The sequence below is a fragment of the Rhamphochromis sp. 'chilingali' genome (genome assembly GCF_963969265.1).
Source record: "Rhamphochromis sp. 'chilingali' genome assembly, chromosome: 4".
Lineage (NCBI taxonomy): Eukaryota > Metazoa > Chordata > Actinopteri > Cichliformes > Cichlidae > Rhamphochromis > Rhamphochromis sp. 'chilingali'.
In genome coordinates this window covers 32,900,009-32,926,102 of record NC_137948.1, presented here as the reverse complement: position 1 = coordinate 32,926,102, position 26,094 = coordinate 32,900,009, and the positions used below count along the sequence as shown (strand labels likewise).

At 40.1% G+C, this 26,094-nt stretch overlaps 1 protein-coding gene across 2 annotated transcripts; it reads right to left on the bottom strand.

Moving 5' to 3' along the window:
• Nucleotides 1-16,838: 16,838 nt before the first annotated feature.
• Nucleotides 16,839-24,887, bottom strand: LOC308396241 (beta-1,3-galactosyltransferase 2-like). Of its 2 annotated transcripts, none has more exons than XM_080881404.1 (2): nucleotides 24,674-24,887; nucleotides 16,839-18,718 (listed from the first exon to the last, which is right to left on the bottom strand). In XM_080881404.1, exon 2 carries the CDS (start codon nucleotides 18,711-18,713, stop codon nucleotides 17,730-17,732), a length of 984 nt encoding a protein of 327 aa, XP_080737530.1. In that variant the 5' UTR covers nucleotides 18,714-18,718; nucleotides 24,674-24,887; the 3' UTR covers nucleotides 16,839-17,729. The 2 variants fall into 2 exon arrangements, with proteins under 2 accessions (XP_080737530.1, XP_080737529.1); XM_080881403.1 differs by having other exon boundaries at nucleotides 16,841-18,718; nucleotides 24,446-24,887.
• Nucleotides 24,888-26,094: the final 1,207 nt, after the last annotated feature.

Genomic DNA, 26,094 nt, shown 5'->3' with positions numbered 1-26,094 from the left:
GGCTTACAAGAATCGGGTTGTTGACATCTGAAATCAACCAGTGTAATCTGTCCTTAGATTTCTCTGTTGTTTCCTTTAGTTTCACCCAGATAGAAGACAAATGAAGGGCATTTACAACACATAACAAATATGTCTGTCATGTTTAGAATGAGTTACAGGTCACTTTTGATGGTTCTCCCAGCTTTCTCTCAGTGTTTTTCCACAAGCCCCCGTTTGCCACAGTTACAGCTAATGAACACATACATAATGTAAACCTCTTTTTTATTGGCTAGGCATTTTGCCTTAATTTTTAGTTAGTTAACACAAATGCTGTAAGGTCAGCGATACCTTTATAAATGCTTATTTCTGTCCCTTCTACGGTGATGAAAAGCTTGAATCCTCGTGCAGAGTCCACATTTCCTGTTGAAGTGATCTCATAAACATTATGTAGGTAACCTGCTAAGTCATAATTAGCTGCTCTGAAATCATTCAAACATATATGCGCCATTCATGATAAAAGTTTGGTCTCCCCAATAAGTCTCTCCATAAACTTCAACTTCTTCAGAATTCTGCCGCTCGGGTCATAACTTGGACTCCCTTAAGAGACCATATTACCCCAATTCTTCAACAGCTTCACTGGTTGCCCAGAAGCCAGGATAAATTTTAAAATCTTAGTTCTCACGTTTAAGTGTATTCATAACATTGCGCCTCCTTATCTCTGTGAACTGCTTCATATCACCATTGCTTCCCGCTCTCTCAGAGCTTCATCTGCCACTCATCTTGTTGTTCCTTCTGCTCGTCTTATCACTATGGGGCACAGAGCTCTCAGTCGCTCTGCTCCTCGGCTCTTGAACTCACTTCCTTCAGCCTTAAGAACTATAGATTCCCTTCCCTTATTTAAGTCACAACTCAAAACCTATTTGTTTAAACTAGCTTACTAGCTTTAATGCAGATTTTACTTGCTGTCACACCTGGTTTATTTGGGGGGTTTGGGTTTTTATTTGTTGTTTTTTGTATTTTGTTGTTTTTGGTATTTTAATTTATTAAAATCTAATAATTTAATCTACTGTTTTATTGATATCTTTTTCTCTTTGTAAGGTGATCTTGGATTTTAGAAAGGCGCCCTCAAAATGTATTATTATTATTATTATTATTGTTATTATTATTATTATTATTATTATTATTATTATTATTATTATTATCATTAAAAGAGGGAAGTACAATAAATCTGCTTTACTCTTGTAGACATTTCCATGACAACTGCATTGCAGAACCTCAGCCACCTATCGCATTCCTCTGTCTTTCCAAGTTTGCATTTCCATATTAGGCCTGTATATTTATACACGGTCTTGGGAAAGCTGCTGCAGGTGCACCGCTAACCAAATACTTCCGCCCGTCACTTAAGCTGTAAATGAGCTGTTGGATGGAGAAACTATATTCAAGTGCAGAGCTGCACTGTGTGGACGGGAACCCACTGAAACCTGAAACTGTCGTCATGGTCACCAACTCTCAACCTGGTAAAATGTGTTTAACAACATCGTTGATAGTGAACCATGCTCACTGGTGTCACTAGGGTATGCAGCAAGGAAAAAATTAATAATCCACCAAAGAGAAGACAGAGGAAAAAGAAATGTTTTTAATACAAAACTTCGGTACATGTACAGCTGCTCCCCACACACACATGCCTCTCGCACATTAACACATTCTTGGAGATCTGACAGTCAGTCAGACAAGCCGGGGCATGTGTGAGCAATGTCCAGATGAAATCCATCTATGTGACACACGCACAATAAAAATATAAAGTTAGCCAGAGACACGGCTGATTGTGTAGAAGATCATTTTAAATTCTCTGTACAATCAGTTTGTCGAGCTTTACGCCTTCCCCAAGGTAACCCATGACCACCTGTTAGCAGTCCACAGCATGGGGCGCATTTCACTGAGTGGATCATGCCATACCATGGGATGGCATCAGGTACAGTACACTTAGTTGGTTTTATAATTGCTTTTTACTTCTCTTTGGCAGCTATAGATAATTACTCATCATGTACATCTTATATTATCTGCACTGCAGCCTTGAAGGGTAAAATTGAAGGTCCTATTGTGCGAAACCTACTCCAGACTAGCAATAAAGGCACACCTTTGCCATCCTTTTTTTTTTATTTCATATTTTACTTCTTATGATGATATTTTCTTTTTGGGCATTTTTACCTCCACCAAGGAGGTTGTGTTTTATGTAGCGTTACTGTGAGTGCTTTTTAAATGAATATCTGAGGTTTGTAGAGTGGCTCATGTTAATAATCCATTGCAATTTGGCTTACATCAAGGTTCAAGGTCAACTCAGTGATTTCTTGGTAAAACCTGACAAAATGCCTTGTAACTTAGAAAATATGATTCTTACAAGTGTGCTGTGTATTGTCAACATATAGGAAGAATTGTATAAAGATATAAAATATCATGTCACATTTGACCTCTGACCTTTTTATTCAAGGCCAACAGAAGGCCAAGGTCATAACAATGCTACGTAGAGCATTTTAAAATTATGTTGCATACTGCCATTGTTTGTACTGACAACGTATAGATATATAGGTAATGATATGTGGGTATTGTAAATTCTTATTCTAAATTTACTTTATTATGATATTGTAAAGTACATTATAGTAACAGGTCATAACATTTAAATGAGTAATATTTTAAATACATGTACAATGTTCCTGAAAAAGAATTTTTTTTTTTTGGTAAACAAAATAAAATTGTGATCAAAAACTTGTTTCACTTGATATTTATCACAAAAAAATGAAATGTATTTTACTAAACACTGCAATGATGTTTCAGTGTTTAGTAAAATGTTTAAACAGTGTGGAAAACAAACAATGCCTGCACTTGGCACGTGGTTTTACTGCACTACAAACCTTTTAAAGTAGGTTTAAAAAGAACAAAGAAAAAATTAGTTTACAAAAAATGCAATAATATTCCACTTAGATTAAATACTGCTCAGATAGTGAGCTGCCTCGGTTGAAGTTTAAACGGTCTGAGTGCTTCTTGTTTTCTTGTCGTTGTAAATCATAACTTCGCCTTTGTGTTTTTCTACTTTGACTCCCATGTGATACAACATCATCTAGTGGTACTCTAACAAAATCAGATGCGATTAATCATTTAACCTCCATTCTTCATCTGCTGTACATGGAATCAATCCGTAGCCCCGAATCTCTCACGAACATCAGCTGGCTTTTGTTTGATGGGTCCCATCACAGAGCTGCTTTGCCTCGTGTGAGCCTGTGCTTGGGTGTTTGTGTGAGCGCACATGCGAGGCTGAGAAAGAGGAACAGATTTTGACAGGAGCGCGAGAAAACAAACACAGCAAGCCAGATCCTTTGCAGCTATGTTTGATCTGCTGCTTTACAGCACAACACTAATCTGGGTTGTTCTCAGGGGAAGAAATCAATACAGCAAAATGACTAACCTAAAGGTAGGAAACCTAGTAATGGCTAGTATGGATGAGCAGGGTAATTAGGGCATAAGAATAAATGTCACATAATAATGTGTTAGTTTTTCCACGTATAGATTACCAGATTAAATCTGGTAACATTACTGAGCCTGTGAAAATCATTCTATCATGTCTTTTGTTGTTTTGGTAGAGCGTCTATCTATCTATCTATCTATCTATCTATCTATCTATCTATCGATCGATCGATCGATCGATCGATCGATAGATAGATATATGCATGTATGTATGTATGTATGTATGTATAAGAAGTAAATTTTTGAACACCGTCAGACCATGAATGGACACTGAAGACATGCAACAGCACTCCCTTCCAGAAACACTCTTAATACCACAGCACAAAGTGGTGTGTGCTGTAACAGGCTAAGTGTGGCTCTTGCTGTGTGAGCAGAGTAGGAGGACTGCAGTCGGGTACAAAGCGGGAGTGTTTCACTCAGTGTTTATGTGATTCACACAGCCGAGGCTGTGGAAGGCTTGACCCTCCAAAGACCTCCCCAGCACAGCGGAAATGACTTCTGTCTAAGTAAGACTTCAGCTTCTCTGTTTCAGTCTCTCCCAAAGTCCTAATTTGAAGCTTTAGGAAATGTAAATAAGACAGGAAAGTAGCTAAAGCAGAGGGAGTGTTACGTTGCTTGTGCTTGCATTCTGTGTATCAGCCACTGTGCTTTTGTGTTTTTATATGTATACGTGCCAGCCAGGGTGCATGTGCTTCTATTGTGCACATAGCTGCCTGTGCAGTGTGTTTTACAAGTTCTTCGGGCAGAGATTGTTGTGGCAGAGAGGAAAACATGAAATAACACAATGGAATTCAGGCCTGGAGTTACTCTCCCCACGGGAGGCAGGCAGACTGCGTTTGGTCTGGAGCCAGGAACACTGAAGGAAAATGAGAACAGTGTCCATGCTACTTTTCTTATTCTCTCTTTCTCTTAAGTTGTGACAACGTCTTTTTGATTTTTTTGTGTGTGCTTGTTTGGGGGTTTTTTGTTCTCTTAATGCAGAACAAGCGCTTCCATATGATTCTTCTTCTTTCCTTGCCTTTCTGTATATCTGTGTTTCATATTTCCTGTGTCAGTGTGTGCTCCTCTCACTCTGGTATATTAATAGCACTTTGCAGTGATGATTAGGTTGCCACCTGCGCCCTATCACAGTCCCACCCCACACACACACACACACACACACTCATTGGCTGTGCGTGTGTGTGTGTATCACTGCAAGGAAATTAACAGCAAATAAAAAATATGCATATGAGAGAAGGTAGTGAATATGCAGTAGTTTATTTGATTAAAAAAAAAAAGGGAAGGGGTCTATGCAAATGAAAATATATTTGTCTGATATCCAGTTCAAGAATATCTTCTCCAGCTTCTCTTAGATGTCTCAGTGAAAGTCCCACTCTGTCCCCTTGCACTTGTGTCTCAGACAATGTGTGCAGTGTTCAACATGTCAAACTTTCAGTTTGACTTTTGGAACGTGGGCAGGAAAGCAGGGAGACATACCTGGTAAGGAAGGGAGCCAGTTGGTAAGACTGGTGTGGCCAAAAAGCTCCTGGCTTTTCAATTTGTCGGTGTTTGCTCAGTGTTCTCTCCATGAGCCTCAGGATTTTCTAATAGAAATCAGCATGGAAGGTTTTGCCTTTGGGTGCCAAGTCATGGTGCACAACCAAATGAATTTAGGGAGAGAAAAAAAGACAAGCATGGTTTTGGTCTCTCCCCTTGCCCTGATCATTGAGCTGTGATAACCTTTAGCACAAACATGGGGTTGCTCTCTGTCCAGGATTGAGGTCCATGATGAAACTGCCAAGTGCACAGCACAAGTGGTCAGAATGGGACGTCTAGTGAGTGATCTAAAAATAGTAGCTGCACTAGAAGCTGTCTGGATATGGCCAAGAAGATGCCCTCGAATGGAGATATAGCCAAATTCAAATCAGGTAATTGTTTTTCACTATTATTGGACTATCCCCAAAACTTGTCAGTCATATCTGTCTGTATGTCACAGACTAACAGAAAGATCACCCACGCACAGAGCACTGAAAAAGCTAACCAGGTTTATTTTTTCTGGTTCTACCAGAGGTTCCTTCCTGTTAAAAGTAAGTTTTTCGTTCCCACTGTCGCCAAGTGCTTGCTCAATGGGGTTTGTCTGACTGTTGGAGTTTTCTTCTTAATACTGTATGGTCTTACAATATAAAGCACCTTGGTTGCTACATATAAATAAAATTAAACTGAATAAAATCAAATTAATATCAATGCTTAAAATATAGTTGTGAGTGTTTGCGTTTTAGTTTAGCAATTCCATCATTTATTGAATAACTTTATCTTGATATTCATATTGCAGAAAAACATCCTGACATTTTCTTTAAAAACATGATGGCACAATAAAGAATCCATGCTATGTGTTCAATCACAGATCAGTTAAATTGAAACTGTAGAAAATAGTTATTTTACCTTTTTCAGCTTCATGAGCATCAATTATTCTGATTCTGTGGGATTCTGAGAAATCTCTTTCTTTCTTTTTTTTCAAATTTGCACAGAAACAGAGAAAATTGAAAAGCATTCACATTCTGAACAGAACAGTTTTAATATGAAAGAGTAATGTAGTTATGTTTAGATTGTTCAATTTCACTTACATATTATGTGCAAATCAGTGGAAGTCACCAGTACCACTAGAGAACCCACACAGACATGCAGAGAACATGTACACTGCACAAAGAACGGCTCCGAGCAGATGATGGATTCAAACTCAGGACCTTCTTGCTTGCTTTTCCCCCCACTTTATTACTTAAAAATTTATGTGTTTAATGCAATTTATTTTAGGTTTTTTGGAGGGGGGTGTTCACACCAATGAAGTAGAAGTCTGAAAAACTCACAAAAACTATGTATCAAATATGATGCACGCGTTAAGAGCAGCTCTGCAAGAGACTAAAATTTGCAATTCAATGAGGAGATTTGGCAGATCTTGTTCTTAGCATGATAGATTCTTTGAAAATGTGTAATATGTTGAGCCACAAAAAGGAAAAGATTGAAATAATTGGAAGAAAATGTGAAGCCTTGGAATCAGTAGGCCCAATTATAGAATTGACTCAGTTTAGTTTCAGTGTGGTTATAAATATAATCCAATGTGATGAATGTCTCAATATCTTAATGAAATGAGTGCTGGAGCTGGTGGAGGGGAGAACAGGGAGGACAAGAAGGAAAGAAGAGGCAGAGGAGGTGACAGTGAGATGTCAGCACAACAGGAAAGAAAAATGATCTGACAGGAACTGGGAGGGTATAGTAAAAGAGAAGAGAGAAGAGCGTAGAGAGGAAGACTAGGCGAGATTTAATGGCGGAGAGTGAGTGGGAAGAAGAGAGCAAGAAAAACAACAAGGCCGAGGGAGGGTGGACAGGGGAGGGAAGCTGGGATGACACAGTCATGGGAAACCACATTCGGTCCCTGCCCCAGACTCTGCAGTTGTTGGCCTCGTCAGTGTTGTTGTTTTGTTTTCACATGGCCTTAAACCTCTCTGTGTGGACCACAAACAGATGTTAATGACGTTTCTCACTGCAGTTTGTGCTCGAAGTCATCAGTGCTGCAAATGGGCTGTGGTGAGACGTCCTGTGAGGATGGACGCCAGCAAACAAGAAAGAGGTTAAAAAAAAGAAAAAAGAATCTCAGAAACACTCATGAAACAAAAACGTGAAAAAAATTTGTTTGGCGATGTTGGCCAAAAACCCAATTTGCTTACTTTACAGTTATACCATTACAACGATGATGAGTGGAGGCCTGACAAATGTCAATATTAAAGGGTTTACAGCAGTTCCAGTCAACACACAGCAAACAGAAGCCGGTGGTGCAAGTCTTTGTGGCTACAGCTGGGGGTGAATTCCATTCAGGCTTTCTGTGGTAACAGGTTTCTTACAAAACATATAATTAGCAACAGTAGAACAATGCACCACATTATGATTAAAGATCAATGACAAATTACACAAAACTCCCACAGCTTGGTTTATCAGAAGTGCTCATTAGCATTGATTCTCTTTGATTTCCCGTCAGTGCAGCTGAACATTTATTTTAAAAGGTATTATCTTAATGTGAATCAATTTAAATGTTTGTTTTCAAGCGTGGCTGAAAGTAAAATACAAAAGGAGCCCACCGAGCCAGCCTAACCGCAATGCAAGCCTGGATTATCCTGTAAATCAATGGCAGTTCAGGGAGAGAGCAAAAATACGTTTTGTTTTTTCCAAAAGTAGTCTGTTATGCTTCTTCACTTATACAGTTAGGTTCATATATATCGACACTGACACAGGTTTTGTTTTTTACCTGTTTACTGAAACATATTCCAATTATATTGGAATAGTTATATAATTTACATGGACACCATGTGTAGACTCTCAGCTTTCATTTGAGAGTATCCACATTCAAATTGGATGAAGGGTTTAGGAAATTCAACTCCTTAACATGTGCCAGCCTCTTTGTAAAGTGACCAAAAGCAATGGACAGTTGACTCAAATGCTATTTTATGGGCAATTTTGTTATGTCATTATCAGTTAAGCAGATAAAAGGCCTAGAGCTGATTTGAGGTGTGATGCTTGCATTTGGAGGATTTTGCTGTGACGATATGTGGCCAAAGGTGCTCCTATGCAGGTGAAACAAGCCATCCTTAAGCTGTGAAAACATCAGAGAAATTGCTACAATATTAGAAGTGACAAAATCTACAGTTTGGTACATCCTGAGAAAGAAGGAAAGCATTGGTAAACTCAGCAACACAAAAAGATCTGAATGTCCATGGAAGACAACAGTGGGGAATGATTGCACAATCATTTACATGGTTATGAGAAACCCCTTTGCAACAGCCAAGTTAACAACACTCTCCAGGAAGTAGACATAATGATATCCAAGTATAAAATAAAGAGAAATAAAGAGAGCCTCAAGGCTCAATTGTACTTTTCTAAACAACATCTAGAAATCCAGCAAAGCTCTGGAAAAACCAAGACAACTTCTAACAGAATGACGGTATGAAGAAAGTATGGAGAAGGGGTGGAACAGCTCATGATCCAAAGTATACCCCATCATCTGTAAAACACTGCGGAGGCAGTCTAATGGCGTGGGCCTGCATGGCTGCTAGTAGAACTGGGATACTAGTTTTTATTGATAATGTGACACAGGACAGAAGCAGCAGAATTAATTCTGAGGTGTTCAGAGACATACTGTCTGCTTAAATCCAGCTAAATACAGTCAAATTGATTGGGTGGCGTTTCATAATACAAATGGACAATGACCCAAAACATCTGTCTGTCAATCTCCCGCTCCTTTCTCCCATCACTCGTAACCAAGACCCTGAGATACTTATACTCCTCCACCTGGGGCAGGAACTCGTCTTTGACCAGGAGTGCACACTGCACCCTTTTCTGGCTGGGGACCATGGCCAGATTTGGAGGTGCTGAATCTCATTCCCACCGCTTCACACTCGGCTGCAAACCATTCCAGTGCGAGCTGGGGGTCATCACCCGATAAAGCCAACAGAACCACATCATCTGCAAAGAGCAGAGATGAGATTCTGAGACCACCGAAGTGAAAGCCTTCTGCCACTTGGCTACACCTAGAAATTTTGTCTATAAAAATTACGAACAGAATCTGTGACAAAGGGCAGCCCTGGCGGAGCCCATCACCCACTAGTCCAACTTATTGCCAGCTATGCAGACCAAGTTCATGCAATGGTTGTATAAGGATTGTATGGCTCGTAGCAATGGGCCAAATACCCCATAGTCCCTAAGCACCTTCCACAGGACACTCTGACGGACATGGTTGAATGCCTTCTCCAATACCACAAAGCACATATAGACTGGTTGGGCAAACTCCCATGCACCCTCAAGAATCCTTGAGAGGATAAAGAGCTGGTCCAGTGTCCCACAACCAGGATGAAAACTGCTCTGTTGCTCCTGCATCTGAGATTTGACTAATGGACAGACTCTCCTTTCCAGCACCCTTGCATAGACTTTCACAGGGAGGCTGAGCAGTGTGATCCCCCTATAGTTGGAACACATGCTCTAGTCCCCTTGCTTAAAAGTGGGAACTACCACCGCAGTCTGCCAATCCAGAGGTACCATCCCGGATCTCCACGCAACATTGTAGAAACGTGTCAACTAATACAGCCCTACAACATCCAGAGACTTCAGGAACTCAGGGTGAACCTCATCTACCCCAGGGGCTCTGCCACCAAGGAGTTCTTTAGCTGCCTCAGTGACCTCATGCCCAGAGATAGAAGATTCAGTCATTAAATTTGTCCAATTAAATAACTGAAATGAGTTGTCTTATTTAGAATGCATTGTGGTAATGCAAAGAACCAAAATTTGAAAAAAAAATGTTCTCTCTGTCCAGATATTTATGGACCTATTTTTATTTTCCAGATTTGTCCTTTGTAAATCATAATCCAGGAATGTCAAAGATTAGGCCCGGTCCAGCCTGCTGGAGTGCTTTCCAAAGTGTGTCAATTTCAGCAAAATCATCACCAGTACTGCTACTGTACTGTATGTGATAGTGTACAGGGCCAGTATTGACAATATTCTCAATACTGATACTTTTGACTTAAATGCAGCTTATGTAGGGGAGAGCAGCGTGTCATGGTTTGTGAGATGAATCATCATTTTGCAAATTCCCAAACCCATTTTAGTGACTAACTAAAATGGGTTAGTCACTAGTTAAACCACTAAATGATTGTGATTTTTACTTTTCACGATAACTGGTGAACGGAACAAAACATCTATTTTGACATTGAGGTTTTTTTTATAGAGGACTTGTAAATGTTTCTGTCTCTAAAGCACTTTGGATCAGCTCCTGCTGTTTAAATATTATATAGGCTATAAAAATCATAGACATGAAAGTGAACACAGAAAGGCTTTTTTTTTATATATATATATTTGAGGTACCCAAAACATTGATTTGGTTGATCGAGACGTGACATTTTCAGATGAACAGAACAGAATCAACTTTTTGGGATTTCGTTAGCTGGATGATTGAGCATGCATCAAGACATATTTAACCTCTTAGGACCTGGTGTCCACATATGTGGACATCACATTTTCTGATGTCTAGACCAAAATACTACATTTTGCTCTTCAAGGACCTGATATGCACTTACGAAGACATCATACTGCCACTGTTCTATCGAAATTTAAAGCGAATGTCCTCAAATGTGGATCTCATTTTTCTCAGAAACTGAAATCAGGTAAAAAAAAAAAATGCATCCCACGATTCTTTGTTTTTACATTCATCAGGTCCCAATCAGCCCAAATAGCAAAGAGAAATTAAAAATTCATGCCATGAAAGAGTTCAGGTCTTATGAGGTTAAAGTATATTTATAATAATAATAATAATAATAATAATAATAATAATAATAATAATAATAATAATAATAATTTAACAAAATTCAGAGATCTACATACTGATCTTAGAGGACCAAAACAAAGTATCGGTCCTATCATATCATATACAAACAAAATTTGGATCAATCTGCCCATCTTTAGCCAGGAGTACTGGCATGACCAGGAAATAGCAAGTTAAAGGTATGTTTAGATCTTGATAAGTTGTTTGGTTAAAAATACACTGTTATCTGTGAATTTCATATGTAATGTATGCATAAATGCATTATATATAGTGACTGCATATGGAAAGAGTGAGACATAGTGACTAAAATGTACACGTTCATTGTGAGTGCATGGTACTTGAAAGAACTTGACATATAACATATATGTCAACTGAAGTAATTCATTTAGTATTGCTCACTCGGAAAAAACAAGTTATTCTAAGTACTCATTTTGAACAAGTTGCCCTAACTTAAATATCTTAAATAAACTGTAAGTTTTCTAATGCAGTGAGTCTGCATAATCTTTTTAAGTACTGGCAACTTGTCAGATTTTACAGTGTCAAAGCACAAGTGGTATGGAAAGCATTTCCCATGACACACAGGCGTTAATCTACCTTCATTATAACCAAAACAAAACCAAACACTTTCCCTGATAGGGACAGTCTCACTTTATCATTACTGTGGCTACAAGAACTACGGTATCACCATTATTTTTACAATTATGTTTACAAGAAGTATGTGTGTTAAGAACAAATTATTCCAATTTTCAGGTCTTTCAACCATCAATAAAATAGCACAAATTGTGATTATATAAGAGATATGTAATAAATCAAGAACATGCATAGATCTTATGCTGGCTGAAGCTTCTTTTTTCCTGTAGCAGGGCAGTCTGAACAGCTGTGTTTGTTATGAGAGAAAGAGGAGAGAGGATGCTGGAGAAGAATCGGGAGTAAGAGACTGTATACTATTATGTACGCTTGTTTAATTCTGTGTATATACAACATACATGGGCCTGTGACATGTTTGTGTGTGTTTTTGTCTGTGTCTGCATGTGTGTTTTTAGGGAACTGACCACAGCGGGAGGCCTCCAGCAGCAGGGGCTACCAGTGCTTCTCACAGCCTGCAGAGTGACTCCTTGACAGGGATCGTGAGAACCTGAGTGGCAGGGGTCCTTGTGGTCAAGAGGAACTTGACTAAATGTAAAGAAATGAGAAAAGGCAGTGTACACAGAGCATCTGGCAATTCTGCTCAGGGAAACAAGGACGCTCTTTGATTTTGTCCTATTGTACTCCTTGCCACTGAAACATCCTCTTTTTTTAAAAGAAATAATAATTATGAAAAATTATTACTCATTGTTTTTAAACATGCAGAAGTGGTCGACATGACCTGCCAAAGCTCAAAAGATGAAAGAAAATTGATTCAAGTGACTCTGAACCCGGCATGGTTGTTGGTGCCAGGTGGGGTATTTCAGGGACTGCTGATTTACTGGGATTTTCCCCATTCATTACAACTGAGGTATGGAGAAGAGCATCTCTGAATTGCCATGGAACATTGAAGCAGATGGGCTAAGGAAGCAGAGGAGCACACGTTGTGCCATGTCGAAACTGAGGCCAAATTTGGACCATAAAAGATTGGAAAACCAATCTTGTCTGAAAGTGTCAATTCAAGCTAAAATTTTCAATGGTAGGCTCATAATTTGGCATAAACAACATGAAATCAGGGATCCATTCTTCATTGTATCAGTGTTTCAGGCTGCTGGTGGGGTAATGATATCAGGGATGATTTTTTCGGCACGCTTTGGGTACTAATTGTACATCATTTAAGCACCACGGGCTACCTAAGCTCTGTTGCTGACTGTATCCATCCCTTTATGACCACAGTGTAACGACAAACAACAAAATCTCTGAGGAATGTTGTTGAATCTGTGTCATGAAACATTAAGGTAATTCTGAAGATGAAAAAGGGACCAACCCCGTACTACCAAGGTGTACCTAATGAATTGGTTAGTGAGTGTATATTTTAATTCAAATGGTTTGCTCAAGCCCTGAATTTGATTTTTTAATTGATTGTCATTATCGTTATTATTATTGTGAAATAAACAATGTGAAAAATGCGATAGTGTAAATTGACTGTTTGTAAATTAAAATGCTTTACAGTGCTCCAACATTTAATATGTCTATGATGAAAGTAATTTGTAATTTGTAAATTTAAATGTTTTTTTGTTTGTTGTTTTACTTTTGATTTTTTTTTTTTTCCATTTTAGAAGTTTCTTTTTTGTTGTTGTTTTTTAAATAACAATAAATTTATAATCAGTCAGAGGCTCATAATCACAGCTGCAAAGTCTTTGGTGGAGGTAACTACATTCTTCTGTGATTTTTCCAAACAACTTTGTTCTGTATGACTGCTTCAAGTCCCTCATCGCTCTTTGACACTGAGCTGGAAGCAGCAGGACATCTGATTTTCTTTCTGTTCCCACACCTGTCTTCTTGCTCTTTGCTGCTGTTCTTCTTTCTCTTAGTCATCAAAAGACACCACGTCCTCTCTGTTTTTTTCCCCCTATGTCCTTCATCTCAAACTCTTACTTGTGTCAGTTTGTGCCTGTGTTATTATTTATGGGCTGGTGAATGGAGAGAGATTGAATGAGACCCAGAGCTTGGCCTTTACCCTCACACTGTCTGCTACTCCTAAATCACCACAGAGTCTGGCTTACTTTCACATTAATGGTTTGTCCATGGTGTTTGTGTGAGTGAGAGAAAGAGCCAGGCACAGAAAGAACAAAAGAGCCGCCTTTTGTCCTTAAACTACTTGGTTGTTTGTCCAAAAGCCTCATATAGCCTTTGTTTTCTGTTTTCTTGTTGTAAAAACAAGTATTTTATTTTAAAAAATTCAGTTTCTTCAGTTATGAACAACCACTTAGTGACAGTGAAAAGGAAAAACTCTCTTTTAACAGGAAGAACCCTCTGGCAGAACCAGGCTGGGGGAGGGCCAGGAGGCTGCCAGGTCACTGTGGAAGAGATCCAACGATTATTAATAACTAATGATTAAATGCATTTAATGACTGGTGTTTTAAGTTTATTTAGTTTAAAGCCTAATATCAAAAGTATAGAAACTATCCAATCAAAACTGGGAGCTGGTTCCACAGAAGAGAGGTTTGAAAGCTGAAGGTTCTGCCTCCCAAAATTGCAAACTAGCAGTCTGAGAGCCAAATGCTCTGCTGGGGTGATATTGCTCTATGAGGTCTTTAAGATAAGATGGGGCCTGATTATTCAAGACATTGTTTGTGAGTATTCACTCTACTGTCAGCTTGTCTCCAGATTTTTTTCAAATGAGTGTGTCAATATTTGAGGGCTGTACAGGTAAAAAAAATGAGCTCTTTTCGTATTGTCATTGGATTCATTATACTACTAGCTTGGCTTAACTCTGTCACTGTGGTTTTCATGTAGAGGAGCATGTTCATGTAGCACAGAGCTGTTTTAACATATGCAATTAAAACTCTTCAATATAGTTATCTGTTCAGTGGTTTACTTCCCATAAAAAAACCATAATATTCTGCACATCAGTGCAACTTAAACCACTGTACCTGCTTTAAAGATACATGCACTGATGGATGTTTTTGGTGTGTGTGTGTGTGTGTGTGTGTGTGTGTGTGTGTGTGTGTGTGTGTGTGTGTGTGTGTGTGTGTGTGTGTGTGTGTGTGTGTGTGTGTGTGTGTGTGTGTGTGTGTGTGTGTGTCTCTACGGCCAAAACAGGACCAGCTCAAGTTTATGACCCTGCAGTGCAGTCTTTCTTCTCAGGGTGACAGAGCAGACAGCCGATCTGCAGGGGGAATAGGAGGCTAGTCTGAAGGACACCTGGTCTGCGAGGAGCTCAGTTGGACAGTATTTTATGTATTTTGTACTTTCAAAGTCATTGAAGCAATTGTAAAAATATATTTTCAGAGTGTCCAATTTTGCCTTGTCATTGTGATTTAAATGGACATGAAGTTTAAATTGGGTTTGCACGTTAGCCTGGAGCAAAATCATCCTAATCCCTCTGTTTCCCTTTATCTGTGAAGCAAGTCACCTTTTTATGCTTTGAAAAAAACAGCAATTGTGTCATTCATTGGTATTTGGTATGTCTATTTTTATCTGTGTATGCTTAACTTCTTCTCAGCTTCAGTAAATTCAAAACACACTTTCTATTACCCCGCACCAAACTACTGAGAAAGGCTTTGGTTTCTTAGGAACATAAATGATATCCAATTCTCCTCAAAGCTACAGAGAGAGAAGGAGAAAGACTGCACACAATAAATCATTCTGAGCTCCATCAACTCAATCCTTTTTGATAGCATCAAAGGAAGGAAGAAGATGAGCAATTTCCTGTGTTGTGAGTGTACAAATTGAAAAGTCTGTATAGTCTCTGTGAGGGTTTGTGTTTATACCTGAAACAGGAACACAATATATGGCCTAGTAATGCACACACCGCAGACACATGCTCAAACAATCTGTCTAGTGGGCAGAGACAGGAAGTAGTCTGAAAAGGAGGAAGAAAAAAATGGTTGCAACATTTAACATTTAAAGTGACAAAAAGCACAGCAGTGCTAAACCAACAAACGTATGGTACACTCACACTAGCACACCCATGTGTGTGTGACCTTCAAATTTAAAGTTTGTTTGACTAGTGGGATTACTGGTCCTGGTCTTACAGGACTCACAGGTGGCCCCCTGTGTGGATCAGTTGGAGCCAGACATCACTAACACATGTAGTGCGATCAACTCCAACAGCTCCCACAGCCTGGTACTTCAAAACCTCAACGAGAGTTTAAGGTACTGGGAGTCAAAATTGGTGGGTAATTGTGCTAAGTAATCAATAAATCTGTGAGGAACAGTGTGTGCCCACTTCATTGTGTCACCAAAGGCATAAAATACTGAAGGGAGAGAGAGTATGACAAACAAATTGTCGCTATTTAAATTTTTAGCTGTTTTCTTGGTTAAGGCTGCAGTCAGCGGGAGCTAGAACAGGGCCTTGACAGAAAGTTAATGGATCAGAGAGCTGGAGATAAATGAAAACACAAACCTATCACATTACCCTCGTGGAACAGAGACAAACCATTGTATGACCATTAGTTCTGAGCATGTTACTCGCCGGTTTCCCCCCCCCTTTTTATCAATATGAAAATTGCTTTTAAAATTGCCAACAATGACTGTAATTCTTTCATGCATGCTTTTCATATTCTTTAAGCATCTTTAAATTTTAAGAAAATCCATGATGTCAAACCATCATTCCCCAAATAGCATTAACGCTCCTGCTGTAGGCACAATACAGCACTCAGTTGTGCAGACTGTGTGAAAGAAATACTTCTTTATTCTAAGCATGAAACTGCACATAAGTGATATTTAAAAGTGTCAGACAATCAAATGCACGTCTCTCCTTTTAGGTTTGGAACCTACCAAAGTTTTCAGTACTCACTGTTGATTTCTACTGGAGCCAAAAAAGATTCAGTTCTTAATACACAGTACCCATGAGTGCTTGCCTAAAACTCTGACCTTGATGGGTCAGAGGTTTTGGTGCTTCGTTATGTTCATCAACATGTTCTGGAAGTTTTTTTGGAAGTTTATGAGCGAACTCACTGGCTGACAGGATAAATGGCAGACTTGCCTTTCACCTCAGCATCGTTGCTCCTCTTGACACAATGATGAGGAAGAGGTTCCTGGCATTCCTCCCGAGCTTCCTGATGCGTTCAAGTCAGCATTCCTAAATCCTTCTGTGTGAGCTAAACCTTTCTTTAGATGTCTGTTAAATGCTAAAAGTTGTATTTTAAAATTGTCTCGTTTTAGACGAATGTCACTGTTCTCAAATATATGGCCAGATAATGTTAGGTAAATGTAATTAAAAGTAGTTTAACAATTATATATTTTACCTTAAAAATTCAAAATTTCCATTCATTTGGAAAACAAACACCACATAGTACATTTCTTTGATGCTGGATTTTTGGTTAAAAATGAAAAACTTCAATTGGACTTAAACAGACATAAAATTATTTTTATTTAATGTAAATATTTTAATTGTGTTTTGAAGAAATTTACATCAAACTTTTAAATGAGTGGGGTTGATAAATATGCAGCAGATTAATAAAAATTGTTGTTGTTGTTGTTTAAAGTGGTTAGGAGTGTTGTGGCTTAAATTTTATCGAATCAAAGTCTGCCATCTTGTGGAAGTATGAGAAACTACAACTGTATTCCCAGTACTGGCCAGTTTGTTTAAACTCGTGGTACTTTTCCTATATCGCATTGCATCAAGATCATACATGCAACATAGTTTAGATAACATCAGTTTAACTTGACATAGAAACAAGTATGTTACATGAACTAGGAAAAACACCACAGCATTTATATCCTAAATCCTATATATCCTTTATTTATATGTATATCCTTTGGTGTTATCCATACCATAACACCAAATATAAAAGACAAACACAGAGAGTAAAAAGTACAGAAAGACAAAAGAGCTAAAGTTAAATACAAGAGGATATAAAAGTAACTTAAACATCTCACACTTGAGCTGAGGATAAAGGAGGCCTGGCTGACTTCAATAAAAAGTGATTACAATATCATTTTATCATTTGAAAATCCAATATCACCACAAAGATCTAACATGTAAATATATAAATGTACTCTTAATACTAACCCCTGACAAAAAGCCTCTCACAACCTCTGTGCTTCAGTTAAATATATTGACCTTTTTCAAAGGAAAGAAAATTATATTAACTTGGCCTAATGATCAGATTTTGCAAGATGTACCGTAACAAAGGTGTCTCCATTTTGCCACATAATAAATATGCAATATTTTATTTTTGTTTTAACCATTGGCCAGATTCAGGTTCCCACTCCATTGATCCAAAATCCTATAAACAATACCTTTTTTGGAAAACCTTCAGCACTGAACTCCCCGTTTGATCCTCTCCCAGTAGCCATTCATTTGCAAGATGCTTGTTGTTGTCGAAGTGATCACCTTTGAAAGACTGCAGCTGCTCAGAGAATGGCTGGGATTGACAAGAAACATTGTTTCTTCTGGAGGGTCAGTAGGAGATACGCCCAGGCGTTTCAGACACATGCCGAGGTAAGCATCTTCAATGTAGATCGGTTTGATCTCAGGTGACACTCCCAAGATCTTCCCAGGAAGGTCTAGTGACATGACGTAGGCAAAGCCGAGCGGATACGGGGGGTACTCTGATTCAGCAATCACAGATCGAGGCATGTAGAACTTTATAAATGGGTTCCTTAAAACAGGACTATGCCACCAAACCAGCCCAGTCATATAGTTTTGCTTAGCTGTGCTAGGATCCACCAACAGTTTCACCAGATTCGGGACATTGAGTATAACATCGGAGTCGATCTTCATGACAAAGGAAGCCTTAGTACAGTGTGCAGCCAGCCACTCCAGCATGACCATAGTCTTGATAGTCAGATTATAGTAGCTGTCCTGAAAGTTGCTCTGAATCAGGTCATGGTACAGCTGATTCTCCTGCTGAAGCTTCTCTTGCTGATGTTTAGCATCACTTCCACCAGGGAGGCCCACTATGAAGACAGTCTCTACCTGCTGACCCAGAACCAGCTTCTCATTTGCCCACGTCTGCCGGATGGCATCCCGAGTTGCCACATTACCGGGTGCAACAGGAACCATCAGAATAAGGAAAGGAGTTGTGGTCCTACATGTAGGCGTGTCATCCATGATGAATTTGTAGTTTCGTGGGTAGGCCACATGATATGGTCCTGGATCCTCCCAACGTGGCTCTGCTGATGCTGGTTGATAAGGAATGTTCCTAACCACTTTGTTGGAATTGAGATAGAAAAAGATGAAAATCACTGCTGCTGCAATGCAAATGAAGATGCCTTTTAGGTGCCTCTTCTTGTCCATGAAAACTACAGAGAAAGGAAACATATTTTATCGCGAGAACTTGTACAGCACGTATTCTGATAACACAGCAATACACAAATTAATAAATAACAGAATTAAAGTCATAAGGTCTGTGAAGGTTCTCAGTCATCCAGGTCATCGTAGTCAAAGGAGCTTGCAAAGAAAAGCGTCTGGACTTCTTTAAGTTACTTAACGCCCACTCACATCCTGGGCCATCTGATCTCAGGAATTCGCATGATAAGGTGGGGCCAGGTTGCACAATGAACACACCCGAAACTCTGGCTGATTGGGACCCACACCCAGTTTCACACCTTGTCTCAGGCGATTAGAGGATCATCAGGGGGTCCTTTGTCCCTCTGTGGGGGGATACTCACACTAGGTTTATATCTGGGACTCTCCACCATTTGACCTTAGAACTGAAGAAGCTTCTCGGATGAGAGGTGAAACGTCTTCAAGTAACTTAAAGAAGTCCAGACGCTTTTCTTTGCAAGCTCCTTTGACTAAAGTCATAAGGCTTCCAGCTTTGTAGCCCTCAATTTCTCATATCTGCTTTTTGCAGAGAATGTGGTTCTGCAGGCTTCATGAGGGGTTCACAGCTAAGTGTGAATGACAATCAGCACCTCCACATCTGAGAACATGGTCCTCAGTAGGAAAAGGCCAGACTGCCCACTCCGGGTCAGGGACGAGTCACTGCCCGGGAGTGGAGGAGTTCAAGTATCTCTGGGTCTTGTTCACAAGTGAAGAAAGTGGGAGCCTGACAAACAGTTTTGGTGCCACAGCAACAGCAATGCAGACGTTGCACCCGTTTGGCACGAGACGGCCGCTCATAGAAGCAAAGCTGTTGATTTACTGATCGATGCATGCCCCTACTCTCAATGTGATAAAGGAGCGCCGCATGATTCACAGTTCAAATAATTGTTTCGTACTGGGCCTTAGTGTGGTCACCCAATTAATCTAATGTCTGAAAGAAGTTGTTTCCATTGCTCTCAAGGACACGCTTACCTTTCTGAGTGGCTGGCCCTTGAAAAGCTCAAAACAGCAGTCAGGTGGGACTGCTGTGCAGATCTATCCTCAGTTACCTATCCAAATTCGCTATCAAAAGGCCTTTACACACCAGATGTGTAATATTTGTGTGAATATTTCTTGTTAAAAATTTATTTGGGCCTCACCTATTTTCTTTCTTGCAGCCATTCACACAGAACAATGTTTTGACATTTATCTTTTTTTTTTTGGACACGAATAAACAGCTTTAACCTAATCAGACCACTGCACTTGGCAACAAATGCGCTCATCGTGTTGAATATACAATTCGGAAATAATTCTATTTTAACTCAGACACACAGCTAGACACGATTCGGGGTCAATCGGCTCACTGAACCTATTTGTTTGCCTCCTCAGATGAAAATCTCATGGTTTGATGGTTGCTTCTGGTGAGAACTAGACATAGCCAGAATCTCTTTCTTCCTTTTCTGGTTCAGAAACATCAGGACCAGCTCATCGTCACTTGATGTCAACTTCATGTATTTCACAGTTTCTTTTTTGAAAACTAATTTTTCACAAAACCAAAACACATTCAGTACATCTCTATGTTACAGGGCAGGGTCACATTCGGAAAATTTTTTTTGCAACATACGCGGTAGATAATGACTCAGAAAGCTTTGGCAATTTCTAAAAACCCTCTACCCTTGCCATTCATTTATGAAGTCAAATATCTTAACAGTCAATACAGAAGCAACATCCAGAGTCAGGGGCGATTCTAGGATCAGGGCTTTGGGGGTGCTGAGCACCAGGAGAGCTGCCCAGCCAAGCAAGATAAACTTTACTTGTCACAATGAGACTTCTTCCCTGTCTCTGTCAGTCCCTGTATCCCTAAATGTCTCCAGTTGTCCCGAGTTCTCTCTGATTGTCTCCTTGGTGCATTTAAACCCCTGTTCCTCCCTGTCCTCATCGACTGTTGTCTTCGTCTTCGTTATCAGTCATCATAATTTTACCATCTCTGTGCAAGTCTGCAAATTTCTTTATTAAATAATAAGATTCTTAAATTCATCAAGTCTCAAAACATGAGATCACTGTTTTGTACATTTTAACACAATTTAATAAGCATATGCTTCAGCCAATACCTTTTCATTAGCCTTGTCTTGGTTTCTTGCTTTGTGGTAGATCTTTATTCTGTTTTCACTGAGATATTTGAATGCTAATCAATAAATCAATATTCAATTCTAAAAAAAAATCTAATCCCCACATTTGTGAAAGAAAACCAAAACAGCTTTTTGAAAAGTCTGTATCAAAACCATCAAATCTGACAAAGGTTATTTAAATGCTGCAAAAGAAAAATGGATTGGAATAAAAAAAAAAATACATATCCTAACCTTAATTACTGGGGGAGAATAATGAATGATGCTCACAGTGAGTAAAAAGTAAACTGAATGCATTTTTTGGACAGAGATTCACTTTTAAAGTGTATGTATAATATAATACAGATACATAAAAAATACACTCCAAAAATAGAAGGGTCCTTGAAATGTACAAAATATTAATTAAAAAAATTATAAAAATGGAGACAACTGTGCCTATGGTACAATGTATGAAAAGCTCTTTACTGCAGATACTACTAATATGGCTCTGCAGATTTTTTATATCATTTTAACCTATGTCGCCTCACCTTGAGGTTGGAAAATCTATCACTGTTTCGTGGTCAACTCTCTCAAGCAGTTTAACAGTTTCTGTTTTGCCTGTCACTGTTCCCTGTCTGTTTTCTTACCTGGTTCTTCCTGACCTTGTACTTTCTCCTCACGTTCCCCTCTTTCCTCTCTCCCTCTTTGGACTGACAATCATACACAAATAGATTGTATTGAATGAAAAAAGTTAAATTAATATGAAAAAAATACTATTGAAATCACTATTAAAGTCCCTTCTCAATGTACTTTCAACCAAAAGGCAAATAACCAAACACATGAACATCTAATAAAAGATATAAATACTGAAACACTGATCCAACATTATCCTTTATTGACGGATAATTTGATCTTACACTTTTAACTAAATGTGGCTACTTTTTTGAAAAAACTTCCTTATATCCATTATGAACGTGACTGTCTCTCTGTACACACACACACAACAGGAGTTAAGGCTAATGGGAATGCAGTCAGTTAGCTGATAAGTACCTTGGGTTTAATATCGGCACATATGACAAAATAACCGGCTTCTCTCATTCCTTTTCAAACAGGACAGTGGTAACAACAGCAGGCTACAGACACTTTTAAGTTTTAGATTTTAAATAGGCTTTATACATTTCAATGGGAGCAACAGGACCGTCAACTGTCGCTTATTTTACTACAGAGCAGGACGGATTGTAGGGTAGCAAACATCATCGGAAAACACGTTTTCAACACTGCAGGTTACCCGGGTGTAATGTTTTTCCGCTAAAAAGAAACATGGTCTGACTCCTACCTAACTATATAAAGAGTAACTGAAGGTTAAATGCAGCTAATATGTCCTGTTTTAAGGCAGGCACTTACACCTCCGCTCCTCTGCATCTCAGCGACTATCGGTCTGGCAGTGAGGGCTAGTGGTGGGCGGATTGATCCAAATATCGATAGTATCAATCCCAAGTCGGGATCGGTATCGGATCGATACTAGCCTGGTTAGATCGATTCTTTTATGTTATGTTTTGTTTGACAGTTCTGCTTGTTTGCTATGCTATGCTGTGCTTTCGGCAAAAACGAAACAGCCAGGTCGCTGGACTCGCCGCTCCTGTGTCAGCAGTAAACACTTTGCTTCCCCCCCCCTTATATTTCGGTGTTGCGCTCAATAATCACACGGTTGCTGTAACAGTTCATTCAACCGCTGCAGCTCTCCCGCTGGCAGCCGTACACATCACCACCACCAAACCTGCAGCGGCATCACAGAACACGCCCTGCCACATACCCCCATCGCCCGCTTCACCCCACCCCGCGAGCAGGCGAGGGAATCGGCCCGGACCATCGGCGCCCCATGCCCCGGCCCAGCGACAGGGAAGTGTTCACTCTGGTGGTCGCCCGCGACTCCAGCGGAAGCCCGGGAGCTGGCCTGATGGCCACCCATGTGGCAAGCAGCGGCGGCGCAGCAGCAGTGGAAGTGAGCCAGGGCTCAGAGGCAGCTGGGCGGACAGCATTCAGGGCCAGGCAGGACCCCCGCGCACCTCGACCTTCATCTCCAGCTTGGCAGGTCCCGCTGGCGCGCCAGCCTCCGGCTCACCCCAAGCCGCGCGCTGTCCACCCTTACAGTGATCACCCGGTTGCTGTAACTGTAGCCTACATTTAATGGCTGCAGCCATCCTGCTGCCAGCTGTACACATCAACACCAAAAACAACAACAGCACAAGCAGCGCACAGGTTTTAAGCCGGTGAGGCATCATTGTAGATGCAGTGAAGGTGAGTCCATCTCCTCTGCAGCAGCATCGCAGACCATGGCCCGCCACAATAATAAAGCATTTTTTTATTTAATTATAAATAAATGATTTCTCCTAATTATGTCCTGGGTTTTAAGTAATTAAAAGGAAAAAAAAAATCACAAAAAACACTTAAGGTCATGAAAATTAATTGTGATTTAGCAATTCAATGAGGCATCCACCTTATTTATTGAAAAGTATCGGTAATGGTATCGGCGATACTGGCCCGTATTTACTTGGTATCGGATCGATACCAAAATATGCAATATCGCACACCACGTAGGGCACAAGAGCCAGAGCAGGGGCAAGGCGAGCTGGAACAAACCATTTTGGGAGGGGGGTATCTATACTTTTGTTGTTAAAATATTACATCTCAACCAAGTACTGCATGCTTTCTATATTTTTTGTAGTGTATCACACACACAAAAAAGACAATATCCTGTACCAAATATTGTCAAAAAAGTAAGAAATCTTTGGGGGTGCTTTAGCCAGAAATGGGCTAAAAACGCTAAAAACGCCCCTGTCCAGAGTACACTGTTAAAGATTCTGTATTTTAGGTTCAGTGAAATGTTTTACATAGGCTACTGAACCTGATAACTTGTTTTATGCTGGAGCGGATGTAGACAGAAAGCAGTCTACAGACACTCATAGAGTGTAATGCAGAGAACACTTCCACTTGTAATATAACACTTGAAAACTGTGGTAATCAGATGTGTACAATAGTTCTGCTTGTTTTCGCTGTTTATAACAAAATATTAAGCCTAGGAGCAACTCTTGGCCTTTTTTCCATTTTAGAGATCACCACACTCCAATGAGGAAGTCAACGTGTAGTGTTAGTCTAGCTGCACAGATGAGTGATGTCCAAACAAACAAAAAACAGAAGCGAAAAAGAGGGTTCAAAAACAATGAAAAAATATGCACTCCACCACTGCCTGTGCATTTCATGCTGTACTTTTAGATCTGTGTTGATCTTCCTTATTCCGGCCCACTTATCAATCAATCAGCATTCGACCTACATATGGGTCATCCGTGTCCAGCCTCGTGCAGCTAACATTTAGAATTGCCCTGTTCTCCAGAACACCGGCAGTGTGTGCCGTTTGTGAATCCCCCTCTACGTTTGCTGATCAAACGGAAACCGCTATGCAGACGGAAAAACTACAGACACCATAAATGTAGGCGTTTAGCCATCATTTCCGCGTTCGGTGAAATTTCTCGAAGCATGCAAGCCGACTTTGTCTTATCAGGAGAACTTTTCTTTATTCCAGAATAATCCTTTCACGTAATAACATCATTCTGTGCTCACCTGTTTTTGTTGGGCATTAAATCGGAGCACGAAGTAAAGCGTGGATGGAAAGTTTATTCAACACGGGAAACCCACGTAGGTTGCGTTGTTCCTTGATTTCCATCCGCTTGTTTGTGAAAAGCGGTCTTCTACGCTTTTGTCTTTATAAACAGATTTTACGCAGATAAACTCCAAAGAGTTCCTAAACGGTGTGGTCGCAGACAGGGGACCTCCCAGTGCAGAGTTTACCTGAAGTCACGCCGAGTCTAGGGTTGCCAACCGTCCCTTAAAATACGGAATCGTCCTGTATTTCGAAACAAAGGTACACATCCCGTATTGAGCTAATAAGGGACGCACTTTGTTCCGTAATACAGTGAGAATCAAAAGTAGTCTATAAATGTTTATGGAATTAACACTTTGTTTGAAAACATAATTCCCAGACCCTCTCCTGCTTTGTGACCAATGAGCTGACAGCACACTTATGACAATTCGAGTATGACAATTCAGATTACCGCTCATCTCATTGGTCGAGGAAAGGTCGCTTGCGGAGAAAATACCGGAAGACAACAGATGACCACAACAAGAAGCATGGTCAACAGGGAAACAAACGCCGACACTGCGGTGCAAGTCTCGGACGACAGTACACACCTAAAGCTGGACAGACACTGTGCGATTTTCAAACTGCACGATTGACTCGCAGGGGTTAGAAGTTGGTAGGTCACGTGCAGGGTCTCACACTATACCGCCCGATGCTCTGATGCGACCTGAGTGCTCACACTGTGCCTCCATAACATGAAGGTTATAACAGAAAATCTGTCGCTCGCTCTCTCTGTCTTTCACTCACACAGACACACCACCACATCAACTTTGCTAAATTGCTAATGAAAAACATTGATCAGGCAGCTGTGATTGAGCAGCAGTGTAAATCCAACTATTTTCACGGTTGTTGTGGTCGTGATAATTTTGTGATGCCACATCGAAAAGGCTCGGATGAGCTTTCCAAAGTTCTACAAGTTGTGCCTCCATTGCTTGTGTCCAGATCACACGCTGCACAGCCGTGCTGCTAAGTCTTTTTCACCGACATTTACGTGTTTGCGAGTGAGCAGTGTGAGCGGCTGCGGTGACACGTCACGAGCGATTGATGATCGGGAGCTGGTCGTGAGGTGTTAATCGCTTCTCGTTACCCCACGTATACTACACGACGCACGATGAAGGCCAAAATCGGGCCGATCACCAAATCACGACTCAAAAATCGTCTCAAAATGGGCCAAAAACCGCACAGTGTGAGCCCAGCATTAGAGCAGCAATGTTTGTTCCCCTCAGAGAAAGGGAAGAATGGGAAAAGGAAAACACCTGGCTGGAAAAAGTTAATATGGGCATGTGCAGTGAATATCAGCGCTATGTGGCCAGAAGTGTGATAATATAACTTATTTTGTGTAATAAACAACTGCAAGGATAAATGATTACAACAAATAGATGACTAATACATAAAAGTAATACATAGATGAATAATGATGATGAGTTAAGATGCTTAATCATGGGAACAAGCGGGTTTACAAACAGGAGCAGCTGATTAGCATTAGAAAAGCTGAAATAATACCTCAACTGAAGCCAATTGTACTAAATGCACTAAATGTGCACTGTTACAAGAATATTTTTCGTTCTATTGC

Excerpts from the sequence above, each read along its gene's own strand:
- LOC308396241 (XM_080881404.1), bottom strand. The coding sequence starts at position 18,713 with ATGGACAAGAAGAGGCACCTAAAAGGCATCTTCATTTGCATTGCAGCA.